At 40.1% G+C, this 24254-nt stretch overlaps 3 protein-coding genes across 4 annotated transcripts; 1 reads left to right on the top strand and 2 right to left on the bottom strand.

Moving 5' to 3' along the window:
* The first annotated feature begins 772 nt into the window (after positions 1-772).
* LOC144713308 (HrpN-interacting protein from malus protein) lies at positions 773-2671 on the top strand. Of its 2 annotated transcripts, XM_078587888.1 has the most exons (3): positions 773-838; positions 2278-2363; positions 2499-2671. In XM_078587888.1, exons 2-3 carry the CDS (start codon positions 2288-2290, stop codon positions 2594-2596), a joined length of 174 nt encoding a protein of 57 aa, XP_078444014.1. In that variant the 5' UTR covers positions 773-838; positions 2278-2287; the 3' UTR covers positions 2597-2671. The 2 variants fall into 2 exon arrangements, 1 of the variants encoding a protein (XP_078444014.1); XR_013584012.1 differs by lacking the exon at positions 2278-2363.
* Positions 2672-13218: 10547 nt separating this feature from the next.
* On the bottom strand, positions 13219-15534 carry LOC144713155 (aspartyl protease family protein At5g10770-like). The gene is made up of 2 exons (XM_078587658.1): positions 15347-15534; positions 13219-14499 (listed from the first exon to the last, which is right to left on the bottom strand). Exons 1-2 carry the CDS (start codon positions 15474-15476, stop codon positions 13277-13279), a joined length of 1353 nt encoding a protein of 450 aa, XP_078443784.1. The 5' UTR covers positions 15477-15534; the 3' UTR covers positions 13219-13276.
* Positions 15535-20388: 4854 nt separating this feature from the next.
* LOC144713003 (pentatricopeptide repeat-containing protein At2g22410, mitochondrial-like) lies at positions 20389-23150 on the bottom strand. The gene has a single exon (XM_078587454.1). The coding sequence runs from the start codon at positions 22947-22949 to the stop codon at positions 21183-21185; it is 1767 nt and encodes a 588-aa protein (XP_078443580.1). The 5' UTR covers positions 22950-23150; the 3' UTR covers positions 20389-21182.
* Positions 23151-24254: the final 1104 nt, after the last annotated feature.

Below are 24254 nucleotides of genomic sequence, written 5' to 3'. Positions count from 1 at the left end.
CATTAATAGTAAAAGTATGTGTCAAATTATGGACCAAAAAACATAGCCCATTACCGAGGTAAGTCTAAACCTGAGGTCAACATCTACAGGAGACTCAAAGATCCAAACCCAGCATTGAGTTCAAATGGACATTGCACACCAAAGTTGATGGAGTACATGGTGGTAGGTATTAGTCATGCATTTCAAAAAGTTAACAAATTCGCATGACTTATACAAACCCTGTTTTTTTCTTCCATATGGGACAATGTATCACGAGACAAAGCAACTGATATCTGGCTCTCGAATATCGATATCCGGATATTGGATACCAAAGATGGTACAGTGTCCAGAGTCCCCCCGGTCTGTAGGCTGACGATATCTGTCCCGATATCTGATATCACACAGGTTTCCAGTATCCGTCCGATATCCGATAACTGGTATCTGAAACCAGCCTGAATACTATCATTAGCTCTTATTGCACTTGAGGCTTTCCTCTTATCCGCTCCCCGAAATTGCCTTTCTCGTTCAGTGATTTCAGCTTAAACAATAGACTTTCTGATTAAAAATAGTACTAAATTTTGAGAAAGAAAATCATTAATTGGAAATTTAGTACATTCGTCCCGACCCCTTGATGAAAAAACGTCCCGTCCGCGTCTCGTCAGAGTCCTCGAGGACGAAAATGATGATGACTTTTGTCGTCATCCGGGTCCGTAGTACGTGGCAGATTTTTAATCATCCACGTCATTGCTCAATGATTATCTATATAAAGAGCCGTTCATCGTAAGTGGGAAGTGGGAACTGGCATGCCATTTGTTCGATTAATCTGGGTTTAAGGCGGAGCACGGCCTGGAGATGGAAGGTGTGATTTCTTTGTCTAGTCGGTGCAATGATCTTCGTTGTTACGATCCTCATATTATTTTGATGAAATCGGAGGTTTCCGCTACTTCTGCTGTGTGTATTTCTCCATTACTTTCTCGGGATTGTTGGGAGTTCGGTCTATTCCTTTCGTCGGTGTTACTGAAATAATCGAGAAGCAGCATTTTGAGGACATTCCTTTGGGAAATTGGTCCGGTTTTGAAGTTAATGATAATAGGGGATGGCACTACCGTTTTTTCTTTTTTCGTTACCTTGTAGATTTTCGGGATCCAGATCTCGTCGGACTCTTGCAATCTGATCGGTGAATTTGAAGTCTTAAATGATGTTGGATAGAGAAAAAAATACGAAATGACAATGCTCCGTAAAATTGCTCTCTTTGGAAAATGCCTTAAAACTCACGATTCCGTGAAAAATAACATCGTGGAAGGAATGTGAGGAAGAACAGGGTGGAACTGTTTCAAAGTTCATGCCATTTTTTGTCGTTTGTTCGCGTTGTCTAACATTGGAGGATAGTTTTTCCCAATTTCAGTTTCTCCCCAATATCGGTATTAAACCCAAAACCTCCGGCGGATGGCCAGTGGCCCAAGGAAACAAAAGAATCAGTGACATTTTTCATATACTCTCCTCTTATAGATAGGACTAACAAAGAACAGAGTTCTTTTTGTATTACTACCCACCCTTTGCTTTGGTTGATTTCCTTTTTTATGGGATTTTTTGTAATAGATTAATTTAATTGATAACTTTTTAATTTTTTATTTTATAAATAATAAATTAAAAATGACAATTACAAGAATAGTGATACGATTCCACCCGGAGCGTATCGTGTAACACACTTGTAATTCCGATTCAATGCCAAGAAGTTCTACGGTTCAATGCAGAAATTGTCGTCAAGGGTGGAGGTGAGAAGGGGAAGAGATAGGACGAGAGTTCCCGGGGTTGAAAGGAGAGAAACGGGAATGGTAGATCCGTGTCGTCGGCTCCGCGTCGAGGATGGCGCGTCGACTTACAACTCAGGAGGAGAGAGCGAGAGGCCCGGAGAGGGAGTTAAGGAGGTGAATGGAGACTTACTTCTGATTGCCTGCCTCCCCCTTCCGTGGGAAGGTGTTTAAGTAGGCGCGGGGGCGGTGTGGGCCTGTTCGGCCGTGACAGGCCTGGCCCGTACTTTCCGTCTCGCATAGACCCGTCGCCGGATCATATCAGTTTTCCTTTAGACTTTCTATTCGATGTATCCAGTTCTAGTTTATTTTCTCATTGTCCCACAAGTTAGGATCAAGGAGTTATTCCTTCCAATGAATCAGGAATTGAACAACATTTTGTGGTTAGTTGATGAATATTCATGTTCCTATTCATTCATCAATTATTTCCTTTAGTTTTTACAAAATATTTGGGTATATTTTAATTCATCATTCTTCCAACCAACAGTGACTAGAGCATGGGTGCAAGAGGAACTGTTGGAGATAAATGGTCACAAAGAATATTATGGTTTTCTGCTATCGGAACAGCAATTAGTAATTTCCTGGGAAAATTAAATTTACTTCATCTACTTCAGTGTTCTCATGCAGATTCTGTCTCGGTGATCTATGTCTCTTGGGAAAATTAAATTGATAATTTGTTCTATTTATTTACAAAGAATACTTCCACAGGTCTTTACATGGTTGCTGTTGAGAGGCAAGCACAGAATAGAGCGCGCGCAATGTCTGAAGGGTTGATGGGGGAAACAACATCTGGTGAAGAAGTTTAAAGGTTTTATTTTGTTAAGAGATCATTGAATATTGAACGCCCAGCATCTAATTCTTCATTAAGTTTCTTCTGTACATTTTTACTGCTCCTCTGGCCAGTCAAGAACATTAATCTTGGTAGAACAAATGAAAAGCTTAGTTTTACAATTTTGGACGAAAGAGGGGTTAGATGACACTGTGTATAGCTTCATTTGCTTAAAACTTTATTTGAAATGGAGTTATAGGACTAGAATGAGCGAATGGTATTACCGAATGGGGAAGAACTTGTGTTGCGAATTGATTTTGGAAAAGACTTACAGAGTAGATCAAATTTTATAGAGTGCCTTGTTGATTTTTGAAAAAAAGTAGTGAAGTATATCCATTAGCGCCGGATTGGGCAGAACTAAGAGGTGGTCATGACGCAATCTATTGAGTGGGCTTAATGGTTGTTACAAATTAAGTCAATGACCAATTTAGACGTTTGTAACCATTTTTAATGTCGAAGATTATTCATTCAAGGATAGTCAGTGGTAATTATAAAATTGAGAGCTATTTGTACTTGAGGAGTGTGTCCAACTTGAAGAAATTGGAAATGAAGAAGGGACGAACTCGGACGAATATAATTAGAAATGAAGGTAGAAGAGGAAAAATGAAATGTGTAGGGTAGAATGCTTCGAAGGGGAGTAAATGTGTTGGATAGTATCCTTTGATATTCTAGCATTTGGAATTGGATACTGAAAGGATTTCGATTTTCGTTGAACATAGTTCAGATGAAACTTGACTTTAAATTGAAGTTTATGAAGTTAGACCAATTCTCGCTTCAGTTTATACTCTTGGCCGACAGAAAAGCTAGTGTTCCTTGCAGAATAGTTTGTTTCCTGGTTCTTAAGATGGCTGACTTGGAGATTGTTCTTAGTTGTCAAACCTATGCATTAATATGATAAACTATGAGAAATCTTGATGAATATTTCATATGGGCTGAACACCGATGGTGAAGGCCAATTCTTAATCTATTTGACCTTCACTACTTTGATTTCAAATTACTTTCCGTATTTTTTCTTCAAAAAATTTAATGAATGTCAAAATCGAGAAATTATTGACATGACATCTTTCGCCACTTGAAAGAGGATCCTTTTTGATAAAAAAATCCAATTGTAATCTCATTCACTTCATAAAATGAATCATCTTGTTTGAAGAAGCTCCCTGTTTATCCAATTAAATTATGTTCTTGAAATTATTTTTCATCCACTTATAAAGTTATTCTTGAGTCATTTAAAATTGACCATGGCTTAATAGATTCATCTCATCATGAAATTATTTTCCACTGAATACATCAATCATGATTCTTTAATACCATATTTTATGCACAGTAGACGTTGGAGGATGTATAGTTATTTTTGATGGCGTAGCCCTCAAGTTATCTAGTTATTTTTTTTGTTTTTCTAAGTCTAGGTTAAAATTTCCTGTTTTCGCTTAGGGTTTTTCCTTTGTAACCCAAGGGACCTATATATAGGACCCCTAAGGTAAGAGTAAGAACAAGTCTAGTTGGATTTTTAGAAACAGTTCCCGTTCCGTTTAGAGAGTAGAAGAGTGAAGGGCGGACGGGACGGGACCAACCTCGGCCGCCCGTCCCGTCCCGCCCCCCCCGTTCCGTCAGGACAGACCGACGGAACCCTAGGCGGTCGCCGCCGCCGGGGTCCCAGGTCGGTGGAGCGCCGCCCGGATCGCGGAGCCGCCGCCCGAGTAGGGGCCGCCGCCGCGAGTAGCGGCCGCAGCCGCCGAGCGGCGCCGCCGCCGCAGCGGCGCGCAGCCGCCGGCGGCGCAGCCCGACGCGCCGCAGCCGCCCGCAGCGCCGCAGCCAGCCGGCGGCGCCGCAGCGCCCGACGCGCAGCCAGCGGCGACGCAGCTGCCCAGCGGCCGCCTCAGCGGCGCCGCCCCCTCGAGGCGCGGCGCCTGACACCGCCGCCGCCCGCGTACGGCCGCAGCGCGGCGGCGCGCCCGCCGCCCAGCAGCGCGGCGGCGCACCGCCTGCAGCCGCCGGTCAGCCGCAGCAGCCCGCAGCGGCGCAGCCGCCAGCGGCGCAGCCGCCAGCGCCGCCGCGCGGCCGCGGCCGCCCGCCGCCGCAGCGCAGCGCCGCAGCCAGCGGCGGCGCAGCCGCCCGCAGCGGCGCGGCAGCGCAGCGACCACTGCCGCCCTCAGCGGCCACCGCCGCCCTCAGAGGCCGCAGCCGCTGACACCGCCGCCGCGCGCGTACCGCCGCAGCTGCCCGGCGACCGCCGCCCGCAGCAGCCCGCGGCGCGCAACCGCCGCCCGCCGGGTCGGCCGCAGCAGCCCGCAGCGCCGCAGCCGCCGCAGCCGCCTGCAGCGCCGCGCGAGTAGCGGCCGCAGCCGCCGCAGCCGCCCGAGCGGCCGCCGCGCCGCAGCGGCGCAACCGCGCAGCGCCGCAGCGCGGCGCAACCGCCGCAGCGGCCGCAACCGCCGCAGCGCCGCGCGCAGCCGCCCGGCGGCCGCAGCCCGACGCGTCGCAGCCGCCGCAGCGGCGGCCCGACGCGGCCGCAGCCGCCGCAGCGGCCGCAGCCGCAGCGACCGCCGCCCTCAACGGCCGCCGCCGCCTCAGGCCGCAGCCGCCTGACACCGCCGCCGCGAGCCGCCGCGCCGGCCGCCGCGCAGCCGCCGGCGCCGCCGCCGCCGCAGCCGCAGCCCGCCGCGGCAGCCCGCAGCGCCGCAGCAGCCCGCAGCGGCGCAGCAGCAGCGCCGGCAGCCGCAGCAGGCCGCAACCGCTGGAGCGCCCGGAGCGGCCGCAGCAGCCTGCAGCCGCTGGCGCGCCCGCCCCGGCCGCGGTAGCCCACAGCGGCCGCAGCGGCCCGCAGCCGCCGCAGCCACCCGCAACCGCCGGAACCGCGCACGTTGCCGCTGCACCGAGTCGCAAGGCGCCCTCGCACGGCCGCCCGCCGCGCCGCGCCCCACACTGGTCAGTCCTCAGCCGTGCCGACTCCGCCCATTCGGCCGGAGCATTATGGGTCGGTGCCTCTATTCCGGTCCAAGGGGCCCACTCGATGAACCGGCTCCCGCATCCCGCGGTGCCGCATCCCGCGCCTCAAAGCGCCGTCGCCGCCCTCCGAATCCCCGCGAAGTCCAGCCGCCAGCCTTCGCGCCTCAAACCACTCTCCGGGAAGCCCAATCGCCATGCACGCATCTCGAGGATGCCACGACAGCCGTACACCCATCACGGGCCTAGTTTTAGTGGGCCGCCGCAAATCTCGGTGGCCCGATCTGGTCCAAGCCCGAGGCCTATAACCGCGAAGGAGGGCCATTACCGCGGCCCGCTATCTTGGCAATCTCCGGCTGCCGCCATCGCTACCTCCGGCTACCGCCGCTGCCACCATCTTTGGCCGCCGCCATCTCCTGTCGCCGTCATCTCTGGCCTCCGCCGCTGGCCACACGACGTCGCCTATGGCTGTCCTATGCAGCTGCTAGTTCGCCGCCGTCCTCGCCATCCGGCCGGCTGAACATCCGCTTCCACCGGTAATCGGGTCCGTCAACGCCTTGAAGACTACCCAAGGAGCACATACCACATGGAGATAGAGTCTACTTCGGCCCTCCAACGAATTGAGGACCCAGGACAAGATCTTTCAGGGACACCCACCAACAAGGCGGGCGTGCCGCCCAAGATGAACGTCCCCGAGAGGGACGAACGGACTGCACGCTCCCGCCGCACGACGTCGACAATGTCCGTCCTGCATTACTCTTCTTCTTGATAAGTAATCGATATATATTATTAAAGTGTGATGGGGACCATGTAAAGGAGTAATCTTAATAAGAAAAAGAGACAGCAGTTTTAAAATATTCAATTAATGTCAATATGTGATAGAGAACCTATTATAGGTAAGATATCCAATAGGTATTGACCGTTGACCTTTCATCAATGCTCAAAGTTCTCTGGAGTTCTATGTATCACCAGTTCTAGTGGTACTTAAATATGAACAGACAAATTAAATTGAATACATTCCCAACTTCGAAAAATGTTAGATTCGATCCAATCTCAGAAGTTTAGCCTGTTTTCCATGTCTGAATCCAAATTGACCTGCCTTCCTCTCTCTCTCTCTCTCTTAATATTTATTTCTGAATTTTTTCCATGATAAAAACATCACCTTTATCAGCCATTAACACAATTTACTTAGAATCCGTTGCTTCAAGTAACAATTCAGTATCTGAATCTTCATTGACTCTAATTAAGTTGATACTCTCCTATCTCAAATTTATTCTATCACTTCAATCTTACTCGATTCAAATTTATAATTTTTACTTATTAATATTTGTGATTAGCCCTTCAATTCATTCTACGAATTCATTAACAATTGGTTCTTCTAAATTTTGAGTTCAACGCAATTAATTGTATACAAATAATATAATAAATGGTTTCCTTTATTCCCACTTGTGAAATATATATTCCTTCTTTTAATGTTATACCATAGCCTCATTATTCTTTATTCAAAAGAAGGTTACTCAAACTATTTATTCTATTTTGGTCATTCAATATTCATGATTTTATCTACAATATTTAGTATTTGAATTTTTTAGGAAAAAATTATTTTAAAAAAATAGAGAAAAAAAATAAAATCTGAATTTCATTTCATTTCATTTGATTGGCCATTTACATCATATGTCATTTGCATTCCATCATCATCCAAAATCTGAGCGGCATACTTGTTCAAAGAAAGATTTTTCAGGTCCATCTCACTACCTATGATTTATCACATCACAATCCCCTATTTTATACATATCTCCTCTCATCCCTCTTGAATAATCACTTAAAGAGTATTTAAACCCTAATATCCGTTCCCTGTCAAGATGACCCTTTCTCATCACTAACTAGTCAAATTATTTTATGAGTAAAGGTTTATAAATGATTATTGGTTGACTCAAATATCGATGACAAATTAACACCCTAAATTTGATTTCATCAATACTCATCTCTTGATCTACTCTCCGACTTGCTAACATGTGACCACCATCCATATCCTCATCTCTTCCTCTACTCTATCGCTTGCCACTGTGTATCAGCCAACCATTTATGGCATAAACTGCATCACTTATGCTTATCTCCCATTCTACTCTACCTATTGTTGGTGTTTTTTCTCTATCCATTTATGCTGCTACCAGTTACACTTATCCTCATTTCTCACCGTACTCTCTAGTTTCCTGACATGTATCCTCTATCCCTTTATGCTGTAGCCAGTGACAAGTCCAAATTTAAGGGTTTTATGTTGTTGTTTTAATTCAAACTTAACCAACAATATTTATGAAAATTTTCCGCTTAAATAATCTATAATTAATATAGGGCAAGTAAGGGGTTGACCCACAGAGAGGCCGAAATTTAATTTCGGGCTTTTTCTTAAGCTTGAAATGAAGGAAATGAGTTTATAGATGAGAAATATAATTTCTTGGATTTTCTGGACTTTTAGATAATTTCTATAATTTTCTATGATTTAAGTTGAAGCATAATTACAAAGAAAAACACCAAAATATTTTAATCTAATTTTCCTAATTTTAGTTAACACCAGAAATCAAAAATAAATATTTGTAGAAATTTCTGGAATTTAATTTACACCAAAACCATTAGAAATAATGAAAACGAGAGTTAGATATTTTTTTAAAATGCTAGAATTTCTAGAAACTAATTATATAAATTTAAGATAATTTTTTCTGGTTTTTTAATGATTTTTAACACACTAAAAAAATATTTAAATTAATTTAAGGAGATTAGACCCGGTTTGATGTGCTTCAAACCGGATCGGGGCAGTTTGGAGCCCTTCCGAGCTTAGCCGAATTGGGATAAGTCCCAAAGAAGTGCTCCTCTGCCCAGCGGTCGCACCGCTGTGCGCACGTGCGACCGGCGAGCGAAGAGCGCTCCCGCTGCCCTTAACGCTGCGGGGCAGCACACACCACCAACAACGATGGCGATGGGAGAAAATCGAGTCCTTTTAAAGGTAAACCTGATTCTTTAACGCGATTTTTTTTGCATTTGAAATGGGAAATGATGGAGATTCTAGGGAGAGATAGAGATAATTTTAGAGAGATAAAATAACTGATCTAGAGAGAGAAAATGAAGAAAAAGGTGTAAAAGGAGTTTGAGATGGAATTTGAAGGTGTTTGAGATGGGGGAGATTTTTTATGAAATTTTGAGGAAATAAACTAGGGATAGGAATGAACGTCTAGAGAGAGAAATATTCAATTATAGAGAAAGAAAGTAGGGAAAATGAGTGTTTAGAGTGAGAAAGTGATGGATTTAAAGAGAAAATGTATAGATAATGATGGGAAAATGGAATTCTAGGTTCCTAAAACCTCAATGAAAAACTAATTATCCCTAAATGTTTCCTCTCAATTCTGGATCCTTATATTTTTCCAGGATCAGACATTTTTCAATGCAAACAGGAGAAGAGATTGAATGAAAACTTCAACTAACTTACATCAAGTAGGCTGAACAACCTGGATTCTGAAAATGTCTTGTCCTGATGGCCAGCCACGTGTTAGAGAAAGTCCAGAATGGGGGGAAATGAGGGAGAAAAGAGTATTTATATATAGAAATAATTACTAAAATACCCCTTTAGGCATTTTCTATTCTGTTTTCTTGGCATTTTGCCTCTTTTTCTCCATGGGTTGAGAGCTTCCCCTTGTAATCTTCAGCTTCTTTCATTTTAAGGCTTTTGAGATCCCAATGGGCATGCCAGATTGTGTCCCATCTCCCTCTGATTTCTCTTTTGAGGGCCCACAACACCCTTTGCTCCTTTCAAGCCCCTTTTGAGAATCACTAAACTCTAAAAAATTCTCCAACTCTTTAAGATTTGTATCTTCTCATTCCTTTAAAATTTTCCACATGTGAAACTATAAAATACTCATCAGTACTAAAACTGCTTGACTTCAAAGAAGTCAAGAAGGTTAATAAAAAATAACCATAATGTGCAAAAATTGGAATTTATAGCTAATGCATAAATATCTAGTTAATTCAAATAATAACATGATAAATTCCAAATTAAGAATACCAAAATCATCTAAAATTTATGTAAATACCCATGCATTTATCCTGTTATCAGCCAGAAGCACTTAGCCTCATGTCTTGCTCTACTCTCACGCTTGCCGAGATATATCTTGTTCTACTCTCACATAATCAGCGATAATATTTTGAAAATATCATCCAATTTGCATGGCCTGATGGATACCAGATTGACACTGGTGTATTTTCTCTGTACCTACCTTGGTTATAAGTCAGATACTTGACAGTTTTTATGAATCAAAAGCCCAATATTTTTTTGCATTTTTGCAAAAAATTAAACTAAATGCTTAGTTAAGTACATAAAAACCTAACCAAATAAATTCAAAAAATTATGAAAAATCATGAAAACATGAAACAAATTAAAAAACATCAGCTTACCATTTTTCATAATTCATCCCTAAAATCTAAGACAATATTAATGCATTAAATATAGATTCTATAAGCATTAAAACATAAACATATGTTTTTATAAATGACACAATCAAAGTTCCTTATTTCCTAAATTAGTAAAAATAATTTATAGTAGAATGTTTTTAGGATAAAATATTATGGTAAAAACGCCTTATGATGTTATGATGCATGAATCACATTTCATTGCTCCACAAGACTCCTCAAACTTTAAAAACATTTCATTTCATTGGACACAATTGTTTCTTGTGGGCCTTGATTTAATACTATAACTATCATATAATTAATTTATAAAATTTTATGGAGTTCTGAACTAGTATTTTTGAGCTTGATTTTCTAGGAGAGCATAATTTAGGGTTTTCTATAATCATCAAAATTGATAAATTCAATGATGGAGAATGCATCGCTGGCCTCCTAGACCCTGAAGAAGGACCTAGACCTGATAGGGCTTTCAATACATACCGATAACACACTAATTATTAGGTTAATATCATAATAATCAAAAAATTTCTCTGAATTAAAATATTTGTTGATGCTTTTTATCAAGGCTCAAATATTAAATAAATTATATAAGTGCTATTATGATTTTTGTGGATTTTACAGATTTTTTGACATCATGTTCTTAAAGAAAGTAGTTTTTGATTTGGAATATATTTTTAATGATAATTTGGCATTATATGCATGGATGTATCATTTTTCTAAGCCTGAATATAATTTTTATTTTTTATGATTTAAAATTTTGTTTATAAATTTATCAAATGTTTCTCCAATCTCATTTCTAATTGAAGGCAATAAATACTGGAAAAGTCAAGAATAACTGTGCACCTATGTATCATCATCTTATTGGTTAAAAATAAAAACATGTGGACATGACATCACAAACCACATTGCTACATTATCTAATGAATTAGACATTAAGCACACTGGTTTTTTTATTCCAACATTAACATGCAGTAAACACATACGAACTGTAGACATGGTGGAGGAAGATGCGTAACCACATCACACGTTATTAGTTTATTTTAATGTTACCTTCTCTTGTCTCTTTATGTACAGGGACACATGTTGACTACGGATTCATTGATTGTGAATCCAGTTATCCAATGATAAAATGGGAATATAATTGTATTTTCAACCATCAATGGATATAGGGGAAGGAACAGTGGTGCTGAAGAGGTGAGAGAGAATGTTAAATCAAATCAATGAACAAGATTTTTTTAACTTCAAAACTTGATACTAAATAATCAAGAAGGGTGAGGACCTGAAATTCTAAGGGTACCTTCATCTTTCTCTCCTCTTCCCATCCATGCCCTCAGATCTATAAATTGAGGCATGGTTCTGTATTAAACTGTCCTTAAACTTACTTCCTATAGTTGTGGGAATTTGGAAAGAGATTGTGTTTTAGAGATTTATCAAGTTTGTTCTTGGTGTCCTCAAAGTTGGAGGAGAGAAAATATAGAAGAGGCGGAGTCTACCTGCATTTGCGTATTGGTGTGGTCCAAGAGGAACATATGGACCTAGGATAAGTAACCTTGCCTTACATTATTTTCTCTTTATTATCATTATTACACTAAAACTATAGTCCATATTATGACGACAGGTGGTCAAGTGCTGGTAAGCACATGCAAGTGAAGTTCTTGGTTGTAAAAGAGAGAAGAGATGGAACAATGTCTATTGAGCACATAGAGAATGGTTCAATTCTGTCTGACTCACTAACTACGGCACTGCACCTGGTACTTATAGTGGACAGAAACAGAGGTAAGAGAGATGAGTAACACAAAGAGAGGTAAGAGGAGCAATGGAGAGAGAGAGACGAGAAATGAGATAGAGGGAGAGGACATATTGGTGAAAAGCTCGAGAAAGACGGAGATAAAATACAGTGGGCGAGAAAGACAGTGGAGAGAGAAGGGGGCCAGAGGGAAGCAAAGACTTGTCGGTTGCAGGTAGCCGTCAAATGTGCTCTCAAATCCCAAATGGACCATCCATACTTTTGACCTCTTAAACATCATTTTATTTATCATTGACAGATTTTTTCACATTTTATTTTTATATATTCGTTCAGAAAAGTTCTTGAGCGATTAGGATTGAAATTTTATATTCATCAATGTACTTATGCTTGAAATCATTTCATATATATGTTTATACCTTTGTAGGCTCACCTCATTTATCCATGATCTTTAATAGGATTTTTTTTAAGAACGTTGGGTGAGAAACCTTTGGAAACTATTAGAGACCTAGGTGGACTGACTGTTCCAGAACCACACCAAAAATCATCATTTTTCCCCTTGCGTACAACAGGATATATAAGTAGTAAACAATTTAATCACTAGATTCTGAGTTATAATGTTTGATATCATTCAATATATGCTTTATGTCTTTAAGCATTTCCTCATTTTCTTTCAGAGATCTTGGATAGGAATTTTCTTTGAAGAACATAGGGTAAGAAACCTTAGGACACTACGGTTTTCCCTTGTGTACACCATGATATATAGGTATTAAACACTTAAATTATTACATTCTGAGCTCTTGCAGCGCGGAAGGTCCAGTCAGAGACTTCACTTATATTATAGGTGAACCGGCATGACGTTTGGATATATTTTGTGCTCTATCTTGTGGGCTATTATTAACTCATGAAAGTTCTGTTAACACCCTTCAACCATTCATCTAAGAGAGTTAACAACCGAAGTGCTATATATCTTTCAAAGTAACCGTTAGGTTTAATTTCCAATATCTTTCAACCGTTCTGTAGCTATCATTATATCCCAATTCAAACGATTCACTCAATTTAATTATGGGATTAAGATAATTAAATATTGGTTTTACTTATGTGTAGAGACTGTCCATTCGTTTTATATGATTGGCATAGCTGTAGTTGGACTCAAGATGTTGTCTTCCTCTTACCTATAAATAGCAATTAGCATCTCTTTGGAATCCCATGTCCTCTGAAACTGAGGATTCAAGTGTGCTCTCTCAAGAGACTTGCCTCCCATATCAAAGTCAATATTGCTGCTTTGAGATCAAGCTTTCGAGATGGACTTAGGTGCGTTTTACGTTCATTATTTTGTTCATCCTTGAGATATCGAAGCAACACACCTGATGTTCTGTCAGCAGCCTCTTAGGACAGGCCATGGAGGCATCTTGCCAGAAGAGCAAGAAGAAGTCTCAAACATGAGCGCTGTAGCATCATTGATCAACATTTTTGAGGCCTTTTATTCACTATAAACGCCACATTCGGGTTTATTCAACGACACCCGCGGCCAGAGAAGCCTATCCTATTCCTAACATTATCATGGGTCACCTCAAAAGTCTTCTGCTGGACGTTCCCAATTATTCCCAAATCCACAGACGTGGGATTCCCAGCAAAAGCAAGGCAAACCTGAGAAGGACTGACAACATAGAAAACCCCCACCGCCGGCAGCGTCACCACCACACCAACATAATGCAGCTTGATAACCGGAGCCTTCACAGGTCCAAGCCTTCTAAAATCATAGCAAGTGTCCAGAGAGCCCACCGCAGGGGCCAAAGGATAACTCACCATGGCAGCTCTGAAGACAGACCGAAGCGCAACGTAAGCAGCCGGCGGCAGCCGAGTGATCACCGTTCCAGAGTCGATAATTGTTCCGGCAGATCGAAACACTTTCAACGGGATCGAAAGCTTAGTAGAGCCCACCGTAATCCCGATAAGATCGACGAAGTAGAAGAACGGGAGGTTCGGATTGGTCCGCAACGGCGTGTACACCACGTCCCGTTGGAGCGGCGAACCCATGTTGAGATAACCGGTGCTGCTTCTCGTTGAAGGGATACAGTACGAGAAGACGTTGCTCCCAACTTGAGAATTAAGCGAGTAGGGGCTTCGTCCGAGCCCAACAAGGCCGGAAGCGCCCCCGAAGAGTCCTTGGTTGTTCTGCCCGCAGCCAAAGACGAAGTTTTTGAACACCTTGGTCGGAGCCAGCGAAAGAGAGTCCTTGGATAGAAATCCGACGGTGGAGGAGCCGTCACCGTAGGATACACCGTAGGTGCACTTACTGCGAGAGCAGCCTCCGCTGCGTAGTCCGCGGCAAGCGGGGGAAGCGCAGCCGATCAAACGGTAAGTGGAGGAGAGAGCGGGGTTGAAGAGGGGGTCCGCTTGTCTGTAGCATCTGGTTTTGCAGGGCTTGCACTTTATCCAGTTCACGTCGCTGCCCGTGTCGAAGATGACCGTCTGTGATCTGATCGGAGTGCCGAATCCAACGGTGACGACGTAGTTGCCGGTGCCGATGTAGGCACCGCTTCTTGTTGGGATGGCGAGTTGGGATCCGAGTAGGGAGGTGTCGTTTTTACGAGATTCTCCGGCGGCTATCTCCTGGAGGGAAGATACACGAAGGGTGTCTTGGGCGAGTGCTTCCAGGCGACTTAGTCTTCTGTCTGGCTTCGTTGAGCAGGGACCCCTGCGATGAACAACCGGGAGAGAGCCCTCGCGTGGACCTGTAAATATCACATTAGAGGGGGATAATCCACTCCACACGATCGAATATCCCAAAGCTGTATATATCACTCAAGAATAACTAGATAGTTAGTAGGTAACTTCCGTGTGAACTTTGATAAGGTTTTTGAATGCTTGATTCAATCCCATGTTAGGGGTTTTCCTGGTATCTGTAACCCCAATAAATATGAGAGGACCATGAATGGATGAATCATGAGAAACTTGGTCCGGTGAAACGGGCTTCAAAACTTCAATGAAAGATATTCAGATACCCTAAACCTATGCTATCTCAATCCCAAAGTATAATTTGCATGTAAGAATTACTCACCGTGAGATTTGGATATAAAAACCATAAGTGAAGACATTAAAAGACTTTCTCACCAGGCCTCTGATCCCATAGTTGACTCTAAACCTTATCACGAATACATGTCAACACAAGAAAAAAATGGGAGAAATTATTGATATTTCTTCAAAGTTCAAAAAAATCAGTGATATTGATGATTACCCATGAGATGAATACCCGCATGATGATAATACTACTGTTTTTCAAGCTTAATCAATTGTATTAATGACAATCTACAGTTTCGGATCGAAAAACTTCGCTTGTTGGATTAATGCCAAAGCTGTGAGGGAACACGTTGAGAATATAAACGTTTTCTTTTGTTTCGTTTATACGTTGAGAATATAAGCGCGATATGCTTAGGGCACTCTTCTTCTACTTGATCTTTTCCTTCTTTCTTTCTCTTTGTTTCTTTCAAAACTTTGAAGCAGCTATTTCATTCGGTAGGGTAACTTTAAACTACTGACATCACTCGGTTTCTGGTGAGAGGAAAAGGGGTGCGAGTAAACCTTCAGACGCGGTGCAATTGGGCGAAGACACTAGGCTGGAGACGCTCACGCTGAAGAAGGCGCTCTCTCCGTGAGCTCTGACGCCAAAGAACAGGAGTAGGACAATAGGAAAGGACAAGAGCGTCGCCATTTCCTTTGTGAGGCGTGATTTTGCTATGACAGAACGAAGAGGGCGAGCTTGTTTATACTGGCATCCTGACTTAATATTTGCAGACTTCGTTCATTCAGTACCAGTATTCTACGGCAAAACCGCGTCAACATAACGACAAGTCGTCGATGTACCGAATTTTCTCAGATAAGTATAAATATTCCATGGTAGTTTCGCGACAACTTCAATCTCGTTTAAAGAGTCAATGTACGAAAGCTCTATCCACTTGGTAGTCATAAGTCTCTTCCGCGCCGTCGGTTTTCTTTTGCTTTCAATATCGAATCACTCATTTATTGATAAGAACACTTGTATGTTTCTCGGTTCTTCATAGAATTTTGAATCGTCCAAAACTAGAGCAAAGTCAAAACCACTAGTTTAATTCCGTGTCCCTGCAGACTGCAGCTTCTCCCTTTCTCTTTGCATGTGGATATATTGCACCGTTACCGTAACAAATGATATGCTCGCAGTGATTAAAAAATGACCAGTTTTGCTGAGTGATGTGGTAATACGAAGACTTATTCCGGTGGGCCGCTGGTTATGCGGGATTCCACCTATTTGTGCCCACGGCTCATGGATTATCTGATGTTTGGCCATTGGAAAACCCTGTCTGAAGGCTTTGAACCATGAAAACGACCTCTGCTAAAGATTAATATATGTGGAGTTGAAATATTCTCATTGTATTTGTTAGGCAACGCAACCAAATCATCAGGAACTTTTGGTACGTAGAATTTGCTCGATATGTCATCTCCATCTGTCCCTTTAACTCGCCAATTGTCTTCTGTCTGACGAGAATCAACGGTACTGGTGAAATAGGGTTGTAAAGGCAAATTATAAAGAACTCATATTTCATCAGATAAATTCACCAGAATTTTGACGTCAGAGTCTTCATTCTTTTTCTTAAGATGCATCATTTTTTCATGGAGTAGCTTTATCTCTGATACCCATTATTTTTGGTAACATACATCTTTTTTTCATGGTGTTGATTTATCAATGATACCCATTCTTTTTGTTAAGATGCATCATGTTTTCGAGGAGTTTCTTTATCAATGATACCCATTCTTTTTGTTAAGATGCATCATATTTTCATGGAGGTTCTTTATCAATGACACCCATTCTTTTTGTTAAGATGCATCATATTTTCATGGAGGTTCTTTATCAATGATACCCATTCGTTTTGTTAAGATGCATCATATTTTCATGGAGGTTCTTTATCAATGATACCCATTCTTTTTGTTATCATGCATCATTTTTTCTTGGAGTAAAGTTATCTATGGTGCCCATTATTTCTGTCAAGATGCATCATTTCTCATGGAGTTCCTGTATTAATGATTCCATTCGAAAGACAAAATAACTAGATAAGAATTTTATATATTTTCCTTAAAAACACTGCTAATCGTAAGAGCATGTTTCTTATCCTCTGACACGTATTCAACATGTTTTAAAATTTTTAGAAATGAAAATATTAGAAATGGCGAATAATTTAATTTTTAATATCTAAAATAGTTTAGAACTTTCTCAAACAAAGTAACCTGTTTTTTCTACATATAAATTTGAAATATGATTATTTTCCTATGATTTTGGTTATTTTTTGGCTTTAGATAAATGATATACGATCTCACAATCAGCAGACACGATTGTTTCACGTATATCAGATCCTGTGATGCTTCAATGTATGAGTACGTTGACTAACCAATTTTATAATGGACTAAGAAATTAATCTGAGACTGTATTGTTTAAATTGACCATGTATTTATGAATATTGAATGCTCGATAACACATTAAAGACACGAAGTGATGGGTCTCAGCGTACAGATTCGACTTCTGCTTCTTGATTATAGCCAAATGTTCATTACATGGAGATGAATGAATTTATAACTGTTGAAAAATATTGTAATTTTTTAATATTCTGAAATAAATAAGACATTCATCATTCGACTAGAATAAGTGGATGAATGTTAGGATTAATGAAGTTGTGATTCTCAGAGAGATCCAATCAAGGAGAACTCGATAACTAGTTCCAAGCCGATATTAATTCCAGATCTAGGCTAATATTGAATCTTTTAAAGAAATACTGAAACATTGTATCACGCTTTTTCATCAAACACTGAATATATTAAAATTTGGAAGAAATATCAATGAACGTGCAACAAGTTGATTTAGTCAAGGTGTATCCTTTTTAAAGTTTTTATTTTACCATGTGATTAAATATTTGTACCGAAACTCTTTAAACTCATCTCCAAGATTTATAAATACAAGCCTCAAGTGCATTAGTTGACACCTATAACGTGTACATTTATCTCAAGGTATTATAATCTTAGGGTTTAAATATGTATATATATATATATATATATTCAAACTTATCTTATAATGTTACATAAAAAATATTAATCTTTTAATGGTCCTGCCATGATTTTTGGTTTATAAGTGCTAAGAGAAAAATTTGATAGGGAGTTGCATTAGGTATTCCAAATATTTATCAAGGTCTACATGGAAATAAGATGCTAAGAAGCTTTATCATGAATCAAGGATAGGATAGGAAATAATCTATTGATTTAAACAGAGTCGGGATATCCCTTGTATCTAGAATGAATATGGATTTTCCCTCAATATTTATTGAAATAATTTCCATCAATACTTTAGAGACAAATAACCTAACCCATACGAATAAGGGTTTAAATGCTCTATATTTTGAGCGATGCATTTTGAAACAAATGCTTATCAATATTCATGCTCACTATAGTCATCCTTTTTAAAATTTATATTTTATACTTTTATTAGTCTAAAAGATACATTCGAAGAAAATTCTCGGGTATATCTTTCTTATCATAAAATGTTGTATTGATAATTTTTTGTTCTTCTTTTCATGTATTCAGTTTATTATTATTTTATTCAGGCATAACATATATTATTATATTTATACATATTTCAAAAGAAAAATTAACTCTAAAAATAAGTTTGAAATTAACCTAGATTTCACCAATTAAAAGATAATTTTACTTGGAAAAACTAAATTTAATAAGAAACTAAAATCTAATTTATGTAACATCTCCCTACTTTATAATATATACACATTCACACCCTGACACACATAATAGGGCATTCCACAACTATATTTAACCATTATAAAAATTAATTATTTCCATGGCTAAATATTTACACTTTATAGAAATATGGTGCAGTTCAATTATTTCAAATCTTGAACATTTTATAGATAAAATACAATTTAATGTAGAAAATCATTTATACCATACAAACATTTGAATATAGTGTGCATTGAATTTCCCCTGGTATGATTTTGAATTTTTTACAGATTTTGATAATTTAAAAACTATTTATTTCTTATCCATTATACAATAAATTCTTTGAGTCAATCTTCTAAATGCATTTATTGATTTTACTATATGTTTCTATATTTTTTCAGAATTTTCTGACAATAGACTCACTAGGAAAGTAACATTGGAGCTTGAAAAGCATCGTTTTAGATTTATCAAATGCCTTTTACCTTTTTATGGTATTAAATTCCGTTTTTATGGTAATAAATTCCGACTTAACAAATGCCTTTTACCTTTTTTATGCCTTTTATCTTCAATATTCCCTTGATTTATTCTATGAAAATTTTGATAAATATTACACAAAGGTTCATAATTTAATTTTTTTAGAGTTTATTCGGCAACATTTTTTGGATTCTTTTTAGACTAAAGAAAAATTATTTTGGGAGAGCAAATTGATTTACAAAATAGGAAACACCTGAGGACCAAGAAAAATTAGGGATTTCCCATTCCATTCTCCACCAAGGTATGCAATTCATTTTAGTATATCCCAATAAGTTTGAACAAAAAAAGTTTCACTTAGGGAAGGTGGTCAAGAGGAATTGTGTTGTTGAAGAGAACCACATCCCATCAGTCAAATCTAAAAGGGGTATAGTTACTGCCTATCATACTTATATTTGAAAATCATAATAATAAACATGTATATCATGCAAAAGTTCTGAATCAGAATTTTCAAAAAATGTACAAATGATAGACCAAATCATTTTCCGAAGATTCTCTAAATTGATGAAAAAAATATCTCCATGCACATGAAAACATAAGGAATAATTATTAAGGTTTGTAAACTTACAATTTGGCAGAAAACAAAGATAATTTCATTTCAAAAAAGAAACATTCTTGTAAGATATCTCATTTTGATATAAAATACACTTTGTCACTATAATAGTTAATAAGAATCTGAAACAACTTTTAATAAAACAGAAGACATTATTTGTAATGAAAAATTCATTGTTAGAGTTCAAAGAAGATCAACAAGGTGGAATATGAAAATATGATTAGATTTAAATGAAAAAGGAAAGGGAAACTCTAATGATCATTCAAACTATGATTATAACTAAACATTTGAATTTCTCCATCACTACACATTTCAATTATCTAAAAAAAAAATATCCTTGATGTCATACATTTATGTCATGAGTAAAAAAAAAGACAACCCTCTTCGCAAACTATGTTTTTCCCTCATGAAATGAAACTTTTGACAAGCCAAAATCAATCAACGTCTACCTTAAAAAACAGCAAAGAGTTGTACATATATATACTATGTATATTTTACTTAAATGGTATCTGTTTGATTGGCCAAGAGTGCAGCCTAACCATTGGACTCAATTGATGAGCTTTTATTTTAAGCAGTTAATTTCTGTCTTTCTCAAACCAAAAAACGTAAGAATTATTATTTTTATCATATTTTAAATGAGAAGTATTCATAATGTTCTTCAGTCAAGTTACAAATATAATTCACTAAAACTAGAATGACATTTTTCTTGCAGGATACACTATGCCAGTATTCCTTTTAGCCTATTTTTAAAATAAAGGAAGAATGAACAAATCAAGCATAAATAAGGTTACATAGCTTCAATGACCTTCGATGATTACAATCATGTTGCTACTTACAGATAGTAAACTCATTTCAGTCCTTACTTGCTGAGCATTGGCCAACTCATTAGATAAGGTCACCTCACGTGCCAAAGTTATTCCTAAAGAAACTTTATGAGCGATTCTGTACATCTCCTCTTATCCTCAGTACAAAGAGTGACTACGCACAGCTAACATTTCAAACACCACTGAACATCATTCCTAATTGACGTGTTCAGTGCCTTTAATGTGGCCAACAATGAAATGACCAAGATCCTCTTTCTGGGTGGTGGAGAGCAATGGCATCTCTGGCAGGAGTGTTGCATGCTGAAGACACTTTCTTATGAGTTGTAACTGCCTTCCCCACTTATGTCTTTTGCTGCATGAATGATCGGTCTAATATGTTTATGAAATGGATTTCTCCATAAAGCATATGTCTTTTGTACCACATCATTCAGAGGCATTAAAACGTAATTTTCAGATCACAGATTACCCATTCCCTCCAGTTTTCAGTTGAAATACTCTTTAATCCAACCATTTTTTAATATCTACAGTTCTGTGATGGCATTGATCCCCACGATGAAATCATGAATGACCTCTCCGTTTTTGGCTGAGCTGCAATGTTGCATTCAGAAGACATGCATTCCCATGGATGATGACTGTTGGCCCCTCACTAGTTCTTTCTTGCACCCGTGGTGAGATTTATAGGCCATACTATGTGATTGTTTCACTTCACTCATTTGCGCTAAAACTTCTTCTGTAGATTGTGAATAATCTTCTTCATCCTTCAGTTCCCAGCATTTGTGTCTACTGAACTACACCCAGCCATCTTTCTAACCCCTCTCTGCATCAGCAACCCTCTGATCTCTGATGCATCACGCCATCGACCAGCTGATGCATAAACATTTGAAAGCAGGACGAGACAACCGGCTCCGCTCGAGTCAAGCTCTAAATGATTCTCTGCAGTGAGTCTCTCTGCGGCATGGACCTTCTTGTGGATCCTGCAAGCACCGAGTAAAGCTCCCAAAGTCATTTCATCTGGCTTCATGGGCATGCTTCTGATGAATTCCGCCGCCTGCTCCACCATCCCAGCCCTCGCAAGAAGATCAACCAAACAGCCATAGTGCTTTATCTGCGGCTCAATCCCATAAACATTATACATGGCTGTGAAGTACCTTTGCCCCTCATCAACCAAACCTCCATGGGTGCATGCAATAAGCACTCCCAAGAAGCTTACATCATTCGGCTTGGTCCCAGACTGCCTCATCTCCTCAAACATGGCAATAGCCTCATGAGCTAAACCATTGATGGCCAGCCCAGTGATAATTGAATTCCAAGAAGACACATTCTTGTGATTCAAGCTTCTGAAAATCTCCATCGCTGAATCTGCGCAGCCGCACTTTGCGTACATGTCGACAAGCGATGCGCCAAGGTTATGCTCGCAGTCTAGTTTCATCTTGTTCTTGTCAATATATTGATGAGCCCACTTGCCTTGCTCAAGTGCAGCCAGATGGGCACAGGAAGAAAGCAAGCTAACCATTGTCACCTCGTTGGGCCTCACACTCTTGTCTTGCTGCATCTCAGAAAACAAAGCCAGTGCCTCCCTGTAATGGCCACCCTGCGCATAACCCGACATCATGGAGCTCCAGGAGACGACGTCTCTCGTGGGCATTTTATTAAACAGTGCTCTCGCAGAGATCATGTCCCCATTGAGAGCATACCCAGATATCATTGCATTCCAAGAGACGACGTTCCTTGCCGGCATTTCATCGAAGAACTGGCGGGCAGCAGATACGAGTCCCTTCTTGGCAAAACCAGTGATCATCGAATTCCATGTGACTACATTCTTACCAATAGTCTTAGGCATGCGATGAAACAAAGACAACGCAGAATCTAACTCCCCCAATCCAGCATACCCAGAAACCATGGCGCTCCAGGATATCTCATTTCTCTCAGGCATTTCCTCGAACATTTGGCGAGCTGATCTCAGCGACCCAGATTTGGCATACCCATCGATTATCGTGTTCCATGAGACAACGTCAAGAAGCGATAGACTCGTCTCAAAGAGCTTCTGCGTAGAACCCATGTCTTTATGCTGTGAGTACATGCGAAGTAGCGTGTTCAGAGCGTAGACGTCTGTCATGAGTCCTCTAGCCAGGACCTGGGCGTGGGTTTGTAAGCCTTCTTCAATGGAAGTTCTAGAGGTGGCCATGGCGAGGAAAGGGAAGGTGAAGTTATCTGGGAGAGAGCCGAGACGTAGCATGTGGGAGAAGGTTTCCATGGCTTGCCATGGTTGAGCGCTCTTGGCCCAACCACGGATAAGGGTGTTGCAGAAGAAGGTTGTAGAGGAGGGAAGATGAAGAGAGTAGTGAGCGGAGAGGAGCCGGGAGAAGTGCGGAGTGGAGGTGCAGTCTGTGAATAGCGTGAGATAGTCGGCGAGCTGGCGAACGACGGAGCTTTTGCATATCTGACCTGTGATGAGGAGCCGCGCGAGGTGTGGCCGTAGTTGTTCCAGATTTGCGTAGAGACGGGGCTGTTTGAGTGGACTTTGCATGGTTACTATTATCGAATACTTGCATGGTTTTTGTACGTGTTGGAGAGGACTCAGCCAGATGGAGGTTATCTTATTTTATGTAATTTTGATTTTTGGGAGAATGAGAATGTGATTTATGGCTGGAATTATCACTGCTTGATATCCCTTTCTTTCACTGCTTGACATCCCCCATGTTTATGCTTTTTCTTAGTTTAAGAGATTTTGGAGATCAAAGTAAAAATAACCCAAGTGTTTTTCGTACCTGGTTTGGTTGATTGTGGGTTTTAAAGTGCCTAATTTGGTATCCTCTATCAGGTTATTCTTGGCCTAGATTGCACATGCTGTTAGAACTAGCCACAAACTCAATGCCTTATGACCATTGGCCAACATATTCAATTTAATATAACCTTTGCCGATTAATTTAAGGCTTGTTGAATTGTTCTAGGGCCAACCTTTTACTAAGGCCATTGGACTACAAATGTAGAAAAACTTGTCCTTTTGTAAAAATGAACGAATATACACGTTACAATACAATGCTGAATTTTTCAGTAAAATATAGCAGATCGGTTATTTCAAATCTTAAATATTTTTAATATATTAATCACTTTTGCTATTTTCAAGATTTTATCACGCTAGTATTCATGCAAGGTGGAATCTTCAGTCATTAATATGACCCACCACTGTGTACATGGCTTTAGAAAGCTAGGACTTTGGTGTCTTTCTATTTTTCTTTATTCCAAACTTAAAAAGTATAAAGTCTTGGCACACGTTGCTAACAGTCTACAGTCTAGAACAAATTTTTGGTATATTCTCTCTAATATTGGAAACTTTTCTCCAATGCCATGAGATTAAAAATGAAGGTCTGACTTTAAAAGAGGATGATGTAGCTTTTGAAAGTGATTTCACAATGATAAATTGATATTCGATGTCAAGTCATAATAGTTTCACTCCATTAAAACTAAATGATAGGAGATCATCAAATGCTTTATGAAGTCACGAGAAGTATTTCGTGAATAAAAATGAGGTCTGACTCTATTATGTTCATGAAATTTAATGAGCCAATCATTCTGAACTTTCAGTGAAACAATTAATTATAAACTCAATTAAGTCTCAATGAATTTCTCCATGAGTATCCATCCAACAATTGTACTGATGGATTTGTGTCCTACAACGCAATCAAACTACATTGTCTTATTTATATCCATTAAAATACATTATTATTATTATCGTGTAATGTTAATAAATAAGTCCTTGAATAAATACAATTATTAAGGGAATAATGATGATATCAAAATATAGTGATTGCTAGTACTAAAATAATTTCTC

The sequence above is a fragment of the Wolffia australiana genome, chromosome 15 (assembly GCF_029677425.1).
Source record: "Wolffia australiana isolate 7733 chromosome 15, ASM2967742v1".
Classification (NCBI taxonomy): domain Eukaryota; kingdom Viridiplantae; phylum Streptophyta; class Magnoliopsida; order Alismatales; family Araceae; genus Wolffia; species Wolffia australiana.
The sequence above is the reverse complement of the archived record's forward strand: the minus strand, read 5'-3'. Positions and strand labels throughout refer to the sequence as shown.

Excerpts from the sequence above, each read along its gene's own strand:
- LOC144713308 (XM_078587888.1), top strand. The coding sequence starts at position 2,288 with ATGGGTGCAAGAGGAACTGTTGGAGATAAATGGTCACAAAGAATATTA. Across the intron at positions 2,364-2,498 it reads TGCTATCGGAACAGCAATTA|GTCTTTACATGGTTGCTGTT; the intron begins GTAATTTCCTGG and ends ATACTTCCACAG.
- LOC144713155 (XM_078587658.1), bottom strand. The coding sequence starts at position 15,476 with ATGGCGACGCTCTTGTCCTTTCCTATTGTCCTACTCCTGTTCTTTGGC. Across the intron at positions 14,500-15,346 it reads CAATTGCACCGCGTCTGAAG|GTCCACGCGAGGGCTCTCTC; the intron begins GTTTACTCGCAC and ends TGATATTTACAG.
- LOC144713003 (XM_078587454.1), bottom strand. The coding sequence starts at position 22,949 with ATGCAAAGTCCACTCAAACAGCCCCGTCTCTACGCAAATCTGGAACAA.